This window comes from Odocoileus virginianus, chromosome 9 (assembly GCF_023699985.2).
Source record: "Odocoileus virginianus isolate 20LAN1187 ecotype Illinois chromosome 9, Ovbor_1.2, whole genome shotgun sequence".
Lineage (NCBI taxonomy): Eukaryota > Metazoa > Chordata > Mammalia > Artiodactyla > Cervidae > Odocoileus > Odocoileus virginianus.
Genome location: NC_069682.1, coordinates 52,622,884 through 52,636,995, shown reverse-complemented (window position 1 = coordinate 52,636,995; position 14,112 = coordinate 52,622,884). Strand labels below are relative to the sequence as shown.

Below are 14,112 nucleotides of genomic sequence, written 5' to 3'. Positions count from 1 at the left end.
GTATGAGGTAAGGCCATACCCTAAAAGGTAAAGAATTAAGGAAAGAGGTACTGATATACAATAATGCTCTGGAAATGTGGTAAAGGCAATTAAACAGGGCAGGATAAGGACTGCTGAGCAATGCAATATAGTCATTTGAAATATGTGGTCATAAATTTAAACCTTAATTATATTTGTTTTTCTCAAGTGATGTTCAGGTTGTGGAATGAAGGGTATGAACTAGTGGATAAAAAGCTGAGCAAAGGTGAGAGGGTGAGAGTACTGTCTAGGACTAAGGACTCTAAAATCGGTAAGGCAAGAAGGAAGGACAAGAGGGTTAACAAGCATAGCAAAGAGTAGTGGAGTGAACAGCCTGGTACTACTCTAGAAAGCAGGGTGAGATGATTCACATCTGAAGTGAGATTCAGGGCACAACTATTGATAATGACAAGGTCAAAGCAGAATGGTTTAAAGAGCTGGGAGAAAGCAGGCACCTGGGTTGGATTACACATATAACACAGTATGGGAATCAGCATGGCATGGGTTTAGCGGTCTTGGAAGTCTGGCCAAGGAGGGGAGATATAAAAGGATGTGTGTCATAATGGATTAATTTTGAAGTCTCATGGGGGAACACAGAGTTACAACTCCTGAGTTGTTTTAATATTATAGCAGACTTGTCATTGTTTCCTGAAGTAGAATTTCTGCTACGCTATCAATAAATCTTAGCTGATGCTAACAGTGGAATAAAGCTATGATGTGAAAGGTTTTTTGCTTATCTAGACTAAGAAGCCACTTTTACCACTGTACTTAAATACTGGTAAGGTGAGATGGTGTGATGGTATACTTCAAATGTCTGACTGGTAGATATTCAAACAAAATGATTTATAGAATAACTATAATATCCAAGTGACAGCATTTATTTCAACTTTATTACACAAACTGTGTATTCATTTTCATATATTAATCTAGCAAAATATTACAGTGAACCCTAGGGCTTAAAAAGTACTTGTCCAAACAGCCAAGGTTATTAGTATGTCTACCTAGAATTAAAATGGTAACTCTGTTAGGCTATTTAGTGCCTTCTAATACAATGGAGCCATAGCTGAATAAATACATTCTCCAACAGTGTGCTGAAAGTACTGCTTTACTCTCAGGTAAGCATTTTAAATCAGACTTCTTCCCCTTCTATGCATCACTGAATTTTATTATTTGAATCATGTTCTGAACTAGTAAATTTTAACAATACTTTATATATTTAGTTAAAACTTTTTGTGTTTAAAATATATTTTATATGATAAATTTTAATAACTAGTTTCATGAGTATAGTTAACTGGTAATATTTATCTCATGCAAATATTACTATAAAAGTAAGCCAATTCCTTCTACTGATTGGTTTCCCAAAGCTTTCTGAAAAAAGTATTGCACAGACAAAAGGCTTAGGAGCTCAGTCATGTTATGGTGATTACAGGTTCTTTCTTATCCAGCAGAGGACAGACTGTTCTTTGAATTTAGAGGGTTCTACAGAGGTACTCTTGCCTGGGTAACATGTCTTTTCTTTATAGAGCTACTCTGGCATTTCCTAAGCTAAACAGGAATAATTGGATAAAACTTGTTGAAAACAACTAGACATCAAACACAGTTTCTCTCATGAGCCATGAATAATGATCTCAGTCCTCTGCGTACAGTGAGAAGCTCCTCTTCTTGCTGTGGCCAAGAAAAAAAAAATCACTTTGGACAGTGATTCACTATAAAATTATCATCCTATCCAATCCCCTAAGGCCTGTTCCTAGGTATCTACAGAATTATATGCTTATTACTGATATTTTAGATATATATTTAGGTAATCAACTGAGATCACTTTTAAACCCCAAACCAATGAAATTTTTTACTTCCTTTAAATATTAAATCCACAGTCTAGAAAAGATCTTCAACAAGGATCAATCTAGTTAGTTAGCTTACGTGCTTCCAACTAAACTGGCTTAGTTAACAACTATCGTCTTAGCCTCCACTATCAGCATACTGAGGTTCTATTAAAATTTAATCAAAGTATATTAAAATATCCTGTAGTATACACAGAAATGCCTCTACCTCTGAGGAAACACCAAAGCATGTTTACCTGGACAGCACCTTTAGACACCTTCCCTGTTCCCCACCCTGGTGAGCTCTTCCCCCAGAATCCAGTTGCTGGTCTACTAGACCTCTGCAAAATCAGCTAATTTTATCCTCAAATCTAAGTAAATGAAAATTCTTTATTGCTCTGCCTGACACACCTTCTCCTTCAGAAGACACAGCAAGACTGCTGTGGTGCACCTTGCTTAGATACATACAAAGAAATAATTATTCTAGCTTACTTTTAAATTGCTCTTTCTTTTAAGGAGACACTCATTATTTAAAATCACCCCTATTTTCTACTATAAATTTGCTCCCATTTTAAAGAACTAAAAGAACCCCAGTGGTTTCAATCCAAAAAGAAAAACCTGTGGAAGAATTTCTCATTTAAACATATAAAAGCATGACTGATCATTCCATTAAAAAAACTCAAACTAGATATTGATTTACCATTTCCTTAAGAAGTCTGTCTTGCAGCATTTTCATGTTTTCTTTCATCAAACACATCTGTGAATAAATAATTTCTCCCATGAAATTTATTACAAAGTTTCACAACAAAAAGTTGGACTAACCAATATTGAGAAGTTACATACAAAAATATAGAATTTATACCTGAGATGTAATAATATTTTCTTCACAATCAGTGCTGTAGAAGACATTCTTGTCCAATGAAGCTTTTAAAAGGTGAAATCTAGAATAATGAACAGTTACCTTTGCATTTACTTTGGTATTTAACAAATTAAATTACTACAATATAGTATATATAATTTAAATTTTTTGACCAAAAAGTCTTGTTATATATTCTTATCATTAAGAATGTCATACTGACCTCTGCTGTTCACTTTTTTGAAAGGCACTGAACTGCTGAAATACCTTTTCCCGAAAGTCCTAAAAGTACAAAACCAGTTATACTGTAGTTATGACTAAAAATTAAAACTAAACAGTAGAATTTACTATATTTATTTCTAATTTAAAAAACAACATGAAAAGAAAAAAAAACAACCTGGCTATATGCTAAGAATAAACATTGCAGATGTCATATACTCTTTCAGATAAAAAAACTGAAAGCAAACTCTTTCAGACTTTCTCCCTGTAAGAGGTAATCATAAACTTTATGTATTTACTGAAGTACAGTTGATTTACAATGTTTCAGATATATATATATAGCAAAGTGATTTACTTATACATGCATACATGTATTTTTTCAGATTCTTTTCCATTATAAGTTATTTCAAGATAATGAATATACTTGGCCGTATAGGTCCTTGTTATTTTACCATTTTATGTATAGTAGTATGTATGTTAATATCCCTTGATAAACTTAACTCTGTATTTTTAGTGTATGTACATGAAACTAACTAAAAATCAAGGATAAAACTAAATTATGTCCTAAAAAAGTAGAAGGTTAATAGAAGTTTTCCTGAGTGCAGCTCTTTAAAAATGAGGTTTACAATTATCTTTAAACTCTTATAAGCACAAACCACAAATTCCTTCTCCAAATCTTTTAAATATTGTGAGTCTTTTTCAAAATTCTGTAGCTCCTCCATGATGATGAATTGGAATTTGTCAAGTTTTTTGATCCTATTAAAGAAAGAAAATGAGATTTTTAAAAAAAATGATAGCACTCAGAATACAAAGCACTTAGGATATTTTAGAAGGGATTTTTAGCACCTGTACTCCTGAATCTTCTGGTTGATTGCTTTTATATGTTGTTGAAATGTTTTCCAAGTCTGTTTAGTAAAATAATCCATCATTTTGTGGCGGATCTGAAAAACACTCATTTTTTAACTTGAAAAATCTTTACTAAATAATCTAACCAAGACTATATTAGGACCAAAGCCTTTTCCATGAAATATAAATGACTAAGAACAGTGAAAAATTAAAAACTCAAGTGATTTAAACTGAAGTGTTAATGAATAAGCTCAGTCCCACCAGGAAGGCTCTGACTGAGGGTTGGAATTGCTAGTTATCTTCATAAGTACATCACATTTACCAAAATTCTAGTGATTATAATTCTTTTCAGGAACACAGCCCAGGAGTCACACTCAAAATTACTACCATTTTTCATAAAATATATCCACATCTAGTCACAGATATGCAAAATGTATGAATCAGGGCATCTCTGTTTAGATGATGATAACCTTGGATAAATCAGCTCAAGAGAAATCTACAGAATCTTAAATAATTTCAGAGTTTACCCATGAAGAAAAGAAAAAGGCAAAGAAAGAGAGCTGATAACCTGTTCAGGAAAATGTCTTAACAGGAGGGCAAAAAGAACTGTCTAAATACAGGCATGTGAGAAAAAGAGATGAGGGGAGAAAACAACAGTAATTTAGAATTACTGTATTTTAGAAGTATTTTTGCAAATATCACCTCACTGGAACCACAATAACTAAGGAGCTTAAGTACAGAACTGGAGAAACAAAATGAAATGGGTTTCTGACTGAGGCTGTTCATCCTCTATACTTTGTATAATACCCTTATAAGCAGTTACTGCTGTGAGATTTAAAAAAATATATATTAAAGACTAGGCACAAAAAGAAAATTGTTCAGAAAAAAGAAAAATCACAAAAAACTCAAAATGTTAAACTGAAAAGGAAAATAGGACAAAGAGAACCCATAGGTAAAGAATATGGGTAATATAAAGTTTTAGAAAAGAAACTTGGCTCATGAATCATTCCAGCTTTTTACCAGTGCATGAGGAAAGCTGAGTTCATGAATGGGTGTTTTGTTGCCAAAGGGTTAACTGAACTGACAGTCTAGTAGAAAATGTGACATATTATCATAATTTAAAGGATGACAACTCACATTAACTTTCCTCTGAAATTCTGTATTGAGCTGCTCGCACACCATCATCCCTACATCTGAAATTTCAGTTTCCCAGTTCTCCAAAGGAATAGAAAAGTCATTTGCTGATAATGGAGATATACTTTTGGACACTAAGAAAATGAAGACAATCAGCTAAAATTAAGATAATGCATTGTTACAAATTTTACCTTCTTTGTCATGAGACTAAGAACAATGTCTTATTTTCAGATTCCATATGTAATCTAAGGATTATAAACCATAGGCATATTTTTCATTTAAAATTATTCTGACTTATAAAAAACCTTCTAGCATGGGAATTAAGGCAGAAACAGTAACATTAAAATGGAACATATTTGGATTCATTTTTTAAAAAACTAGTTCTTTACTACTTGCACAGTAATAACCCAGCTATTTAATGATATGCTAATCTATCAGTAAGTTAATACTGTAGTAAAGCCTGTATATGGTAATTAGTGATGAGGAAGATTTATGAGTAAAGTCTACTATAACAGTAGAATAAAGTGAACTTTGTAATAAAGCATCCTCCTTTTTGGATTTATCCAAAGTTATCTTTACAAAGGAATTTGTTTTATGAAAGAAGTCACTCAAAATTGAAGAAACCACTTTCCAAATTAATTGCATTTTGACATAGGCATCTAATCTACCTACCTTTGTAGGTGTGATGATCTGCATCTTCGCTTTTACAGAGTTTTTTGGGAAGAAAGTCTGCTCTTTCTTCTTCCAGTTCACCAGAATAATTTAGGCTGTCTTCCGTGTACATTCGTTTGCAACTAAGATGTTGTATACAGCCTTAGGAACAGTAAATAATAGTGCTAACAATCTTAATTAAAAATACCTAATATATTATTGCTTTTATTTTAAAAAAGCCTTTGTTTCCATTTATATAGTTTTAGACAACTGCATTAAATCCTATATAATTTCGACATTAAATTGAATAATGGTACAATTATAAAAATTTCTTTAGGTGAAATTTCACAGTAGTATTTCAGTAATTAATATGCATTTTTTAAAAAGCAAGTCTTTGACCACAAACCTGATACACGTGTGGAGTCACCGGGCATGCCATACCATGCTCTCTCTCTCTCTTCACTAGACGTGGACAATGGAGATGCTGAATGACTTTTCTAAGACAGTTATCAGAAATTGGAAAAATATTCTGTGTAAGTACTCCTGGATTCACCTTTGACCCTCTCTCTCAACCTCTACAGACAATAAGTTACAAATGCTATCAATTTGTTTTTTTTTTTCTTCATATTGTTTCCATCCCTTTTGATCTCTTACACTGCTATGCATTTTCCTAAATTTTTATGTTAACCTCAATCTTAAATTACAGCAATAGTTTTGAGCTGCTTTTTTAAACTAATCCTATTTTTCAGTTCTTCCTTATTAGGAGTTTGATTTCTTTGAGTCAGGAAATGGGAGGCCAAAGAAAAGTCTAAAGTACTTCCTTCAAGTTATATCTTTAAGCCCCATCTTTGTCCTCTAACCTTATGTCTTACTGATTCAAATACAAATGTGTTAGCCAAATTAGTCTTTTTCTTGTTTTATGAAAATCTGTGTCCATTTCCAGTTCTCCTTCTATACTTAAGTTAATGATGTTTCTCTACTCAGTCTATATATACCAATCTGTCCTAAGTAGAGGCTGGTATAGCCCAAAACCTAGCCCACTCCAAGCTATAATTCTGTCTTAACATTCTGTATTTTATAATTATTAAATATTAATATTTTTTGTTGACTTTTATAGTAGAAAAACTCAACCAAATTCCTATATAATCATGAAACCACTAAGTCCTAATTATAAATATGTAAGTCAGTGGTTTAAAGTGATAAGCCTATTTAAGGCTTTCTCATTGTAAGTATTTCAACTTTTTTTCTATGATCAAACCATCCTACGTATTTTAAACACCACACTTTCAGATAATAACAGGTGAAAAATACTAAATTACTATAACTATACTAATGGCCTGTAATCTGATTCTTATTAAGAACTATCTTAGTTTAAGGAAAGCTTACTGGCTGTACTACCATATGACTTTCATATATGGGGGTTCAATTTCCATAAATTTTTCCTGAAGTATAACTGTTTACATCTGAGTAGGTGTTGCAGTTTGGGCTTCCCCGGTGGCTCAGATGGTAAAGAATCTGCCTGCAATGCAGGAGATCTGGGCTCGATCCCTACATTGGGAAGATCCCCTGGGGGAAGGCATGGCAACCCACTACAGTTCATGGGGCTGAAGAGTTGGACAAGAGTGCGGAACCAAGCACAGTGTATGTACATTCTTCCCTCAGTATCTGCAGGGCAGAGGAGGGGCTGGTTCCAGGACCCCTTGCAAATACCAAAATCCACTGATGCTCATGTCCCACATGTGAAGTACTGATTCACAGTTGGTTGAATCCATGGTTGGCTGACAAAATGTGGACCTATAGATATGGAGGGTCAACTGTACCACAACTGTATTACTTCTATTCACAACAATATTATACTTTACTATGAATGAACAGGACATACAGAAACCCAAAGGAAGTTAGAAAACTAAAGTAAGAAAAATACAGATATTAAACTAAAATTATTAAATTCTGAGGGAATAACTAGTTCACTGCTAAAACTCAACACCCATTCATAAGTGAAAAAAGACATTTAAACAATTAGAACATTAATTTGATAACAAGTATCTACTAAAAACTATTGATAACCATACATACCACTATGATATCTATTTAACATTGCTCCACATGTCATAGTCACCTTGAAATGACCATGTATATAAGGATTGGAAGACGAAATGCAAAAATTACCATAAAACACTCTGATTACCTATTTTCAAAATTCAAGAGAATCTAAGCAGGTAATTATGATAGCATTTGCCAAGGATGTGGGAGATATAAAAATCAAGTGTTTCTATACAAAAGCAAAAAGTTAAAAACACAGAAAACAATTTAAGTTTTTTTCTTTAATACAGTAAAGTAAAAAGCCCATAAAGCACTGCAGAAGTACAACTTTCTTTGTGGAAGATTTTGCACAACTTTCTTGGAAATAAGACCAAAATGTAGACAGAAAAATGAAATATATGGATAAGAAATCTCAATATTGGTAAAAAGCAATTCTTCCCTTAAACTAATTCTAAACTACATAGGCCAAGTATAGGGCTTATAATTTGGAAGTACATTATAATTTGGAAGTATAATAAGAGGAGGGTTAAGATGGGGGTGGTGAAGCCACTGTATGCATAAAACTATTAATATACAAACTGAAGTAATGCTATGTTAGCATAGAGACAGAGAGGTACTATCCTATATTTTACTGGGCAAACAGCTGACCTATAATTTTGCCAAGGCAGTGACCCAAGTGTCATCGCAGATGATGGAGAAAGGAGGGGTTATCCAATGTATGACGTTGCACTAACTCACTATCCATATGCAAAAAGAGGACGCCTAGAAAAATGGAAAACCTCAAATTTAGAACTAACATTTGAGAGAAAATATTTTTATGACAATAACTGAGGGAAGGATTTCTTGAACAAAAGATTGGTAAATTTCATATTTTGATTTAATTAAGTGAAAAGACAAGCTACATTCTAGAAAAAGAATGTTTGCACTGGATATAACCAATAATTAATATCCAACATATAGTCTATAGAATGCCTCCAAATTTATAGGAAAAATCAAACAATATAATTTTAAAAATTAAAAAATAGGCAATTTACAAAATGGCCAAAAAATATGAAAATACTCACTGATGCTGTTAATCTGAAAAATGCAAATTAAAGTCAGACACATTTTAAATTCATCAGACTGCCAAAAAAGAAAAAAACTAAAAACAGTAGAAAAATGGGCAATATCACATAGCATTATTGGAGAGTGTAAGCTGGTACGACAAATTCACATAGCAAATTTCCAATACCTAATGAAGAGTCCGGTTTCCCTTGTGGCTCAGCTGGTAAAGAATCTGCCTGCAATGTGGGAGACCTGGATTCAGTCCCTGGCTTGGGAAGATCTCCTGGAGAAGGGAAAGGCTACCGACTTCAGTATTCTGGCCTGGAGAATTCCATGGACTCTATATAGTCCATGGGGTTCAAAGACTTGTCCATGACTGAGAGACTTAGAATGAAGAGTCAATAGTAAATTGGAAACACAGTGGCTCCTGTAAATGTCCAGCCAATAAATATGTAACAAAATTTCATCTAGCAAACAGCATCAAAGTAGGTGAGTGGGGATGACCTAGGTGCTGAGATTTGCAAGATGGGATACTAATGGGAGAAAGGATTCAGGGAAAGGAAGAATGATGAAGCAATACCAAGAAAGGACCATGGGATGACTGTCTAATCACAAATGGTTTTAAACTGTGGTCTGTAGAAATTAAGAGTCTTGCAAAGATGCCTTTGGGGGATTATCAGAGAAGGAAGGTATGTAGGTCAGGGTTCAGACCTATCTGCTTTAAACAATGTAGCTGCATTTTTACATTTGGCACACTGAAAGTTTCATATAAAATTTTGTTTGAAAAATATGCTTTGTGAAAACTACTGGTTAAACAGAATAAAAGGTTCATAAAACACTGTAGGAGTAAAAACAGTTCACTAACAATGAAAAATCAGAAAAAGAAATTAAGGAATCAATCTCATTCACCACTGCAACAAAAAGAATAATAAACCTACCTAAGGAGACAAAAGAACTGTATACAGAAAATTATAAGACACTGATGAAAGAAATAAAAAATGACATAAACAGATGGAGAGATATATTCCATGTTCCTGGGTAGGAAGAATCAATATTGTGAAAATGACTATACTACCAAATGCAATCTACAGATTCAATGAACTCACTATCAAATTACCAATGGCATTTTTCACAGAACTAGAACAAAAAATTTCACAATTCATATGGAAACACAAAAACAGTGAATAGCCAAAGGGGTTTTAAGAAGAATGGAGCTGGAGGAATCAACCTTCCTGACTTCAGATTATACTGCATAGCAACAGTCATCAAGACAGTATGGAACTGGCACAAAAACAGAAATATAAACCAATGGAACAAGAAAGCAAGCCCAGAAATAAACCCACACACATATGGGTACCTTATTTTTGACAAAGGAGCCAAGAATATACAATGGGGCAAAGACAGCCTCCAGTAAGTGGTGCTGGGAAAACTGGACAGTTACATGTAAAAGAGTGAAATTAGAACATTTCCTAACACCATACACAAAGACAAACTCAAAATGGATTAAAGACCTAAATGTAAGACCAGAAACTCTAACACTCCTAGAGGAAAACATAGGCAGAACACTTGATGACATAAACAAGATCCTCTATAACCTACCTCCTAGAGTAATGGAAATAAAACCAAAAGTAAACAAGTGGACCTAATTAAAAGTTTTTGCACAGCAAAGCAAACTATAAACAAGGTGAAAAGACAACCCCCAGAATGGGAGAATATAATAGCAAGTGAAACAACTGACAAAGGATTTATTTCCAAAATATACACACAGCTCATACAACTCAATACTAGAAAAACAACCCAAATAGAAAGTGGAAAAAAGACCTAAACAGACATTTCTCCAAAGAAGACATACAGATGGCTAACAAACACATGAAAACATGCTCAACATCCTCATTATTAGAGAAATGCAAATCAAAACTACAATAAGAGATCATTTCACACCAGTCAGAATGGCCATCAAAAATCTTACAAACATGAAATGCTGGCGAGGGTATAGAGAAAAGGGAACCCTCTTGAACTGTTGGTGGGAATGTAAATTGATACAGCTACTATGGAAGATGGCATGGAGATGCCTTAAAAAACTAGGAATAAAATCACCATATGACCCAGCAATCCCACTCCTAGGAATATACCCCGAGGAAACCAAAATTGAAAAAGACACATGTATCCCAATGTTCACTGCAGCACTATTTGCAATAGCTAGAACATGGAAGCAACCTGGATGTCCATCAACAGATAAAAAAGTTTTGGTACATATATACAATGGAATATTAGCCACAAAAAGGAACACATTTGAGTCAGTTCTAATGAGGTGGATGAACCTAGAGCCTAGAAGTCAGTCAGAAAGAGAAAGATAAATATTGTACACTAATGCATATATATGGAATCTAGAAAGATAGTACTGAAGAATTTATTTTCAGGGCAGCAATGGAGACACAAACATAGAGAACAGACTTATGGACATGGGGAGAGGGGAGGAGAGGGTGAGAAGTAAGGAGAGAGTAACATGGAAACTTATATTACCATATGAAAAATAGATAGCCAATGCGAATTTGCTCTATGTTTCAGGGAACTCAACCAGGGGCTCTGTATCAACCTAGAGGGGTGGGATGAGGAAGGAGATGGGAGGGAGGTTCAAGAGGTAGGAGACATATGTATACCTATGGCTGTATACCTATGACATATGTATACTTATGTTGAGGTTTGATAGAAAACGAAATTCTATAAAGCACTTATCCTTTAGTTAAAAAAATTTTTTTTAAAAAAACCCAAAACACTTGGCTCAAAATCATAGGACAGAAGGCTGGCTGGCTTTTTCAGAGACTTCAGATTGTAGCTATAGGTGTGCTGAACTTCCTTAATTTTGTATACAGAGATTAGAACATATCAGGAGAATAATATATTTGAGTATTTACTATGTATCAGGTATTATGCTTACATAATCAGTCTATTTAATTTTTCATAGCCCTGTTTTACAGATGAGAAAATTGAGATGCAGAGGGATTCATTAGCTTATAAAATGTTTCACAGCTAGCAAACAGTGGAGTCAGGATTTAATGTAATTCTAATTCAGAACTTTCAGCTAGACTCAGTTATAATGAACTACATTATCTCAGCAATCAGTTTTGTAACTTTATTACTACTTCAAAATTCTCTAAATCAAGCCATCTATAAAACCTAAGCCAAAAAAAAAAAAACGGTTGGAGGTGGTGGGGGGGTGCATTGTAAACTGATACTAAAGTACAAGCAACTTAAAAAAGAATTCAAACTATAAACTACTACTTGTAGACATTACATATTTAGCTACCCTCACTTTGACCCATATTTGATCCCTATATCTAATGTCTTTTTAAAAGACTTGAACATATGTACGTATTTTATCAATAAGAAATGGTACAAATAATAATATCAGTGGCAGAATAAAGAATTTTTCAACATACCATTAAGTTAATAGTCATACTATTTACCTATTAGTTTTAAAGTTCCTCTATAAATCTTTAAAGCAAATGCTATAGTCATACTGTTTCAACTATATTCTTTGTCAACTTGTGATTTAGTAACTAAAAATTTACAGATTTTGAGTTTTGGTAAAACCTGAAAGAAGTGCCTGTGCTGCAGGAAGAGGCCTATTCCAGTCTAGGAAATGCAGTTCTGACATGTAGACAAACAAGTCATACCTCTTTGGAAGGGTCTGTTTCTATTACAGAATTCTTATCAGTACTCTAGTTCTCATATCACTACATTATCCTTCTGAACATATCAGTCTAATAGTTCACTGAGGCTATTTTACTTATTGGTAAGTTCCTCTCTCCCCAAGACCAAACTCAGAACCTTAAGTAGACAAGCACTGTGTATTTGATTAAGATTAGAGGCAAATGATTTACTTCCTTCAGGTATATCTGATAAAAAAATATATATACACACATTTTTTTCTTACCAAAAAGAATGACTGTGCAATTGATGAACTTTCTCTTGTACACAGTAAATTTTTCTCACTGTTTTTGGATGACTTTATTGGACCTCCAACTCCACTGTTCAAGGACTCTGAAGTCTTTGGATAAGGTGATACTGATTCTGCTACACAGTCACAATCCTGAGTAAAGTCCCTTTCTGTTATTTTCTCTACACCTATATTGCCTCACAAAATACAAACAAAAAGAGGAGACAGTGTTAACCATTGACATCTTCAGAGGTAGTATTAAATCCTAAAAATGTAATAATTTAGCAAAGTCCCAAATGTTAGCTGTATTTAGAAAAGATAAACTTTCAATATATCAAGATAAAATTATGTGTAAAATATTTTATAAGACTTAAAAATTATTGCTCAATTTAAAACATAATTGTAATAGTAAGAACTTTCAAAACATTTTCAAACAAAAATATCTATAGTATGGGCTGTACTATGATGATCAACCTAATTATTATCTTGAGTATTCTAACACTACAGGCAGTACTGAGATATTAAAGTCACAGAATTTTATGGTTAGAAATGGCTTGGGAAAACATCTGATCTAAATCTTTTATATGTGGATGAGAAAATTCATGACTGAAATAAGTCAGTGTAAAGAATTCTCAGAAAGATAGTTTTCAGATCAAATCAGGGCATGTGCAACTGTCTTCTGAACGTGTGCTTGTCTGAGATGACAGTGGTCCTGAGCATTGAAAACATTCTAGAAAAGAACAATATAACTACTTTAGAGGAAATATACATTAACTAGTATAAGCCTTGAATTTTAGCTAAAATGACACTTAGAAATGCTTTAAAATATTCATAAAGGGAAAAAGATATTAAAACTAGATACTTATTTTTATAGTTTCTATACCTGAAAAACATATACCTATGTCAGAGCTCCAAAGAAAACATTTTTCTTTGCCAGTTATTTTTAAATAAAAGCAAAACCTCAATTGTTTATGAAGATAATCCACTGTGAGTTTACAGAATCAACATGATATTCCTTGGGGACTTTTGTCAATGAAATGTAAAAATGAGAAAAGAGAAAGCCCCATCATTATTTCCATTTTATCTGGAAAAAGCATTTGGTCTTTTAACTTCCTAACTTCAGTGCCACAGTAATATTGTTGCCAACTATCCTTAGCAAGACCAAGTTACTAGCATTAACTAATATAAAAATGAAGTTTTGACTACTAAAAACTTTAAATATACCCCTTAAAATTAAGTCTTCAAATTGTGTTTTCACATAGAGATATAATATAGAAATGGCCTGGGAAATCATCTAAATATTCAACTAGAAGAAAAAAATGATACTGACATCTCATTACTTCTATAGATGATGGACTCCCAGATAAAGACATAGGAGATGGGTCAAGACTATTATCTCTTCCAGCATCTTTCAGGACAGATGAGATTTTCCATTCTTTTGATACATCCTCTTGTGTTTTGGCAGTGAAGGAATTCTGCTGTTTCTTTGGCAGTTTCACAGTTTTGCTTCTGGAATGAATCTTCTCCTAAAAATATTGATA

At 33.3% G+C, this 14,112-nt stretch overlaps 1 protein-coding gene across 8 annotated transcripts in view; it reads right to left on the bottom strand.

Annotated features, from left to right (window-relative positions):
- Positions 1 to 880: 880 nt before the first annotated feature.
- SYCP2 (synaptonemal complex protein 2) overlaps positions 881 to 14,112 on the bottom strand; it is a 68,884-nt gene continuing 55,652 nt past the window's right edge. For 5 of the 8 annotated variants that reach the window (XM_070472449.1, XM_020905145.2, XM_020905148.2 and 2 more), the window contains 11 exons: positions 13,902 to 14,097; positions 12,569 to 12,768; positions 5,951 to 6,041; positions 5,566 to 5,706; positions 4,897 to 5,027; positions 3,760 to 3,854; positions 3,570 to 3,669; positions 2,918 to 2,976; positions 2,701 to 2,779; positions 2,539 to 2,595; positions 881 to 1,683 (listed from right to left, as the gene is read on the bottom strand). In XM_070472449.1, coding sequence (XP_070328550.1) covers positions 1,609 to 1,683; positions 2,539 to 2,595; positions 2,701 to 2,779; positions 2,918 to 2,976; positions 3,570 to 3,669; positions 3,760 to 3,854; positions 4,897 to 5,027; positions 5,566 to 5,706; positions 5,951 to 6,041; positions 12,569 to 12,768; positions 13,902 to 14,097 — 1,224 coding nt within the window. In that variant the 3' untranslated portion in view covers positions 881 to 1,608. Of the gene's footprint in view, positions 1,684 to 2,538; positions 2,596 to 2,700; positions 2,780 to 2,917; positions 2,977 to 3,569; positions 3,670 to 3,759; positions 3,855 to 4,896; positions 5,050 to 5,565; positions 5,707 to 5,950; positions 6,042 to 12,568; positions 12,769 to 13,901; positions 14,098 to 14,112 lie in introns of those variants that run through there. The other 3 variants (XM_070472448.1, XM_020905147.2, XM_020905151.2) reach the window with 3 other exon arrangements.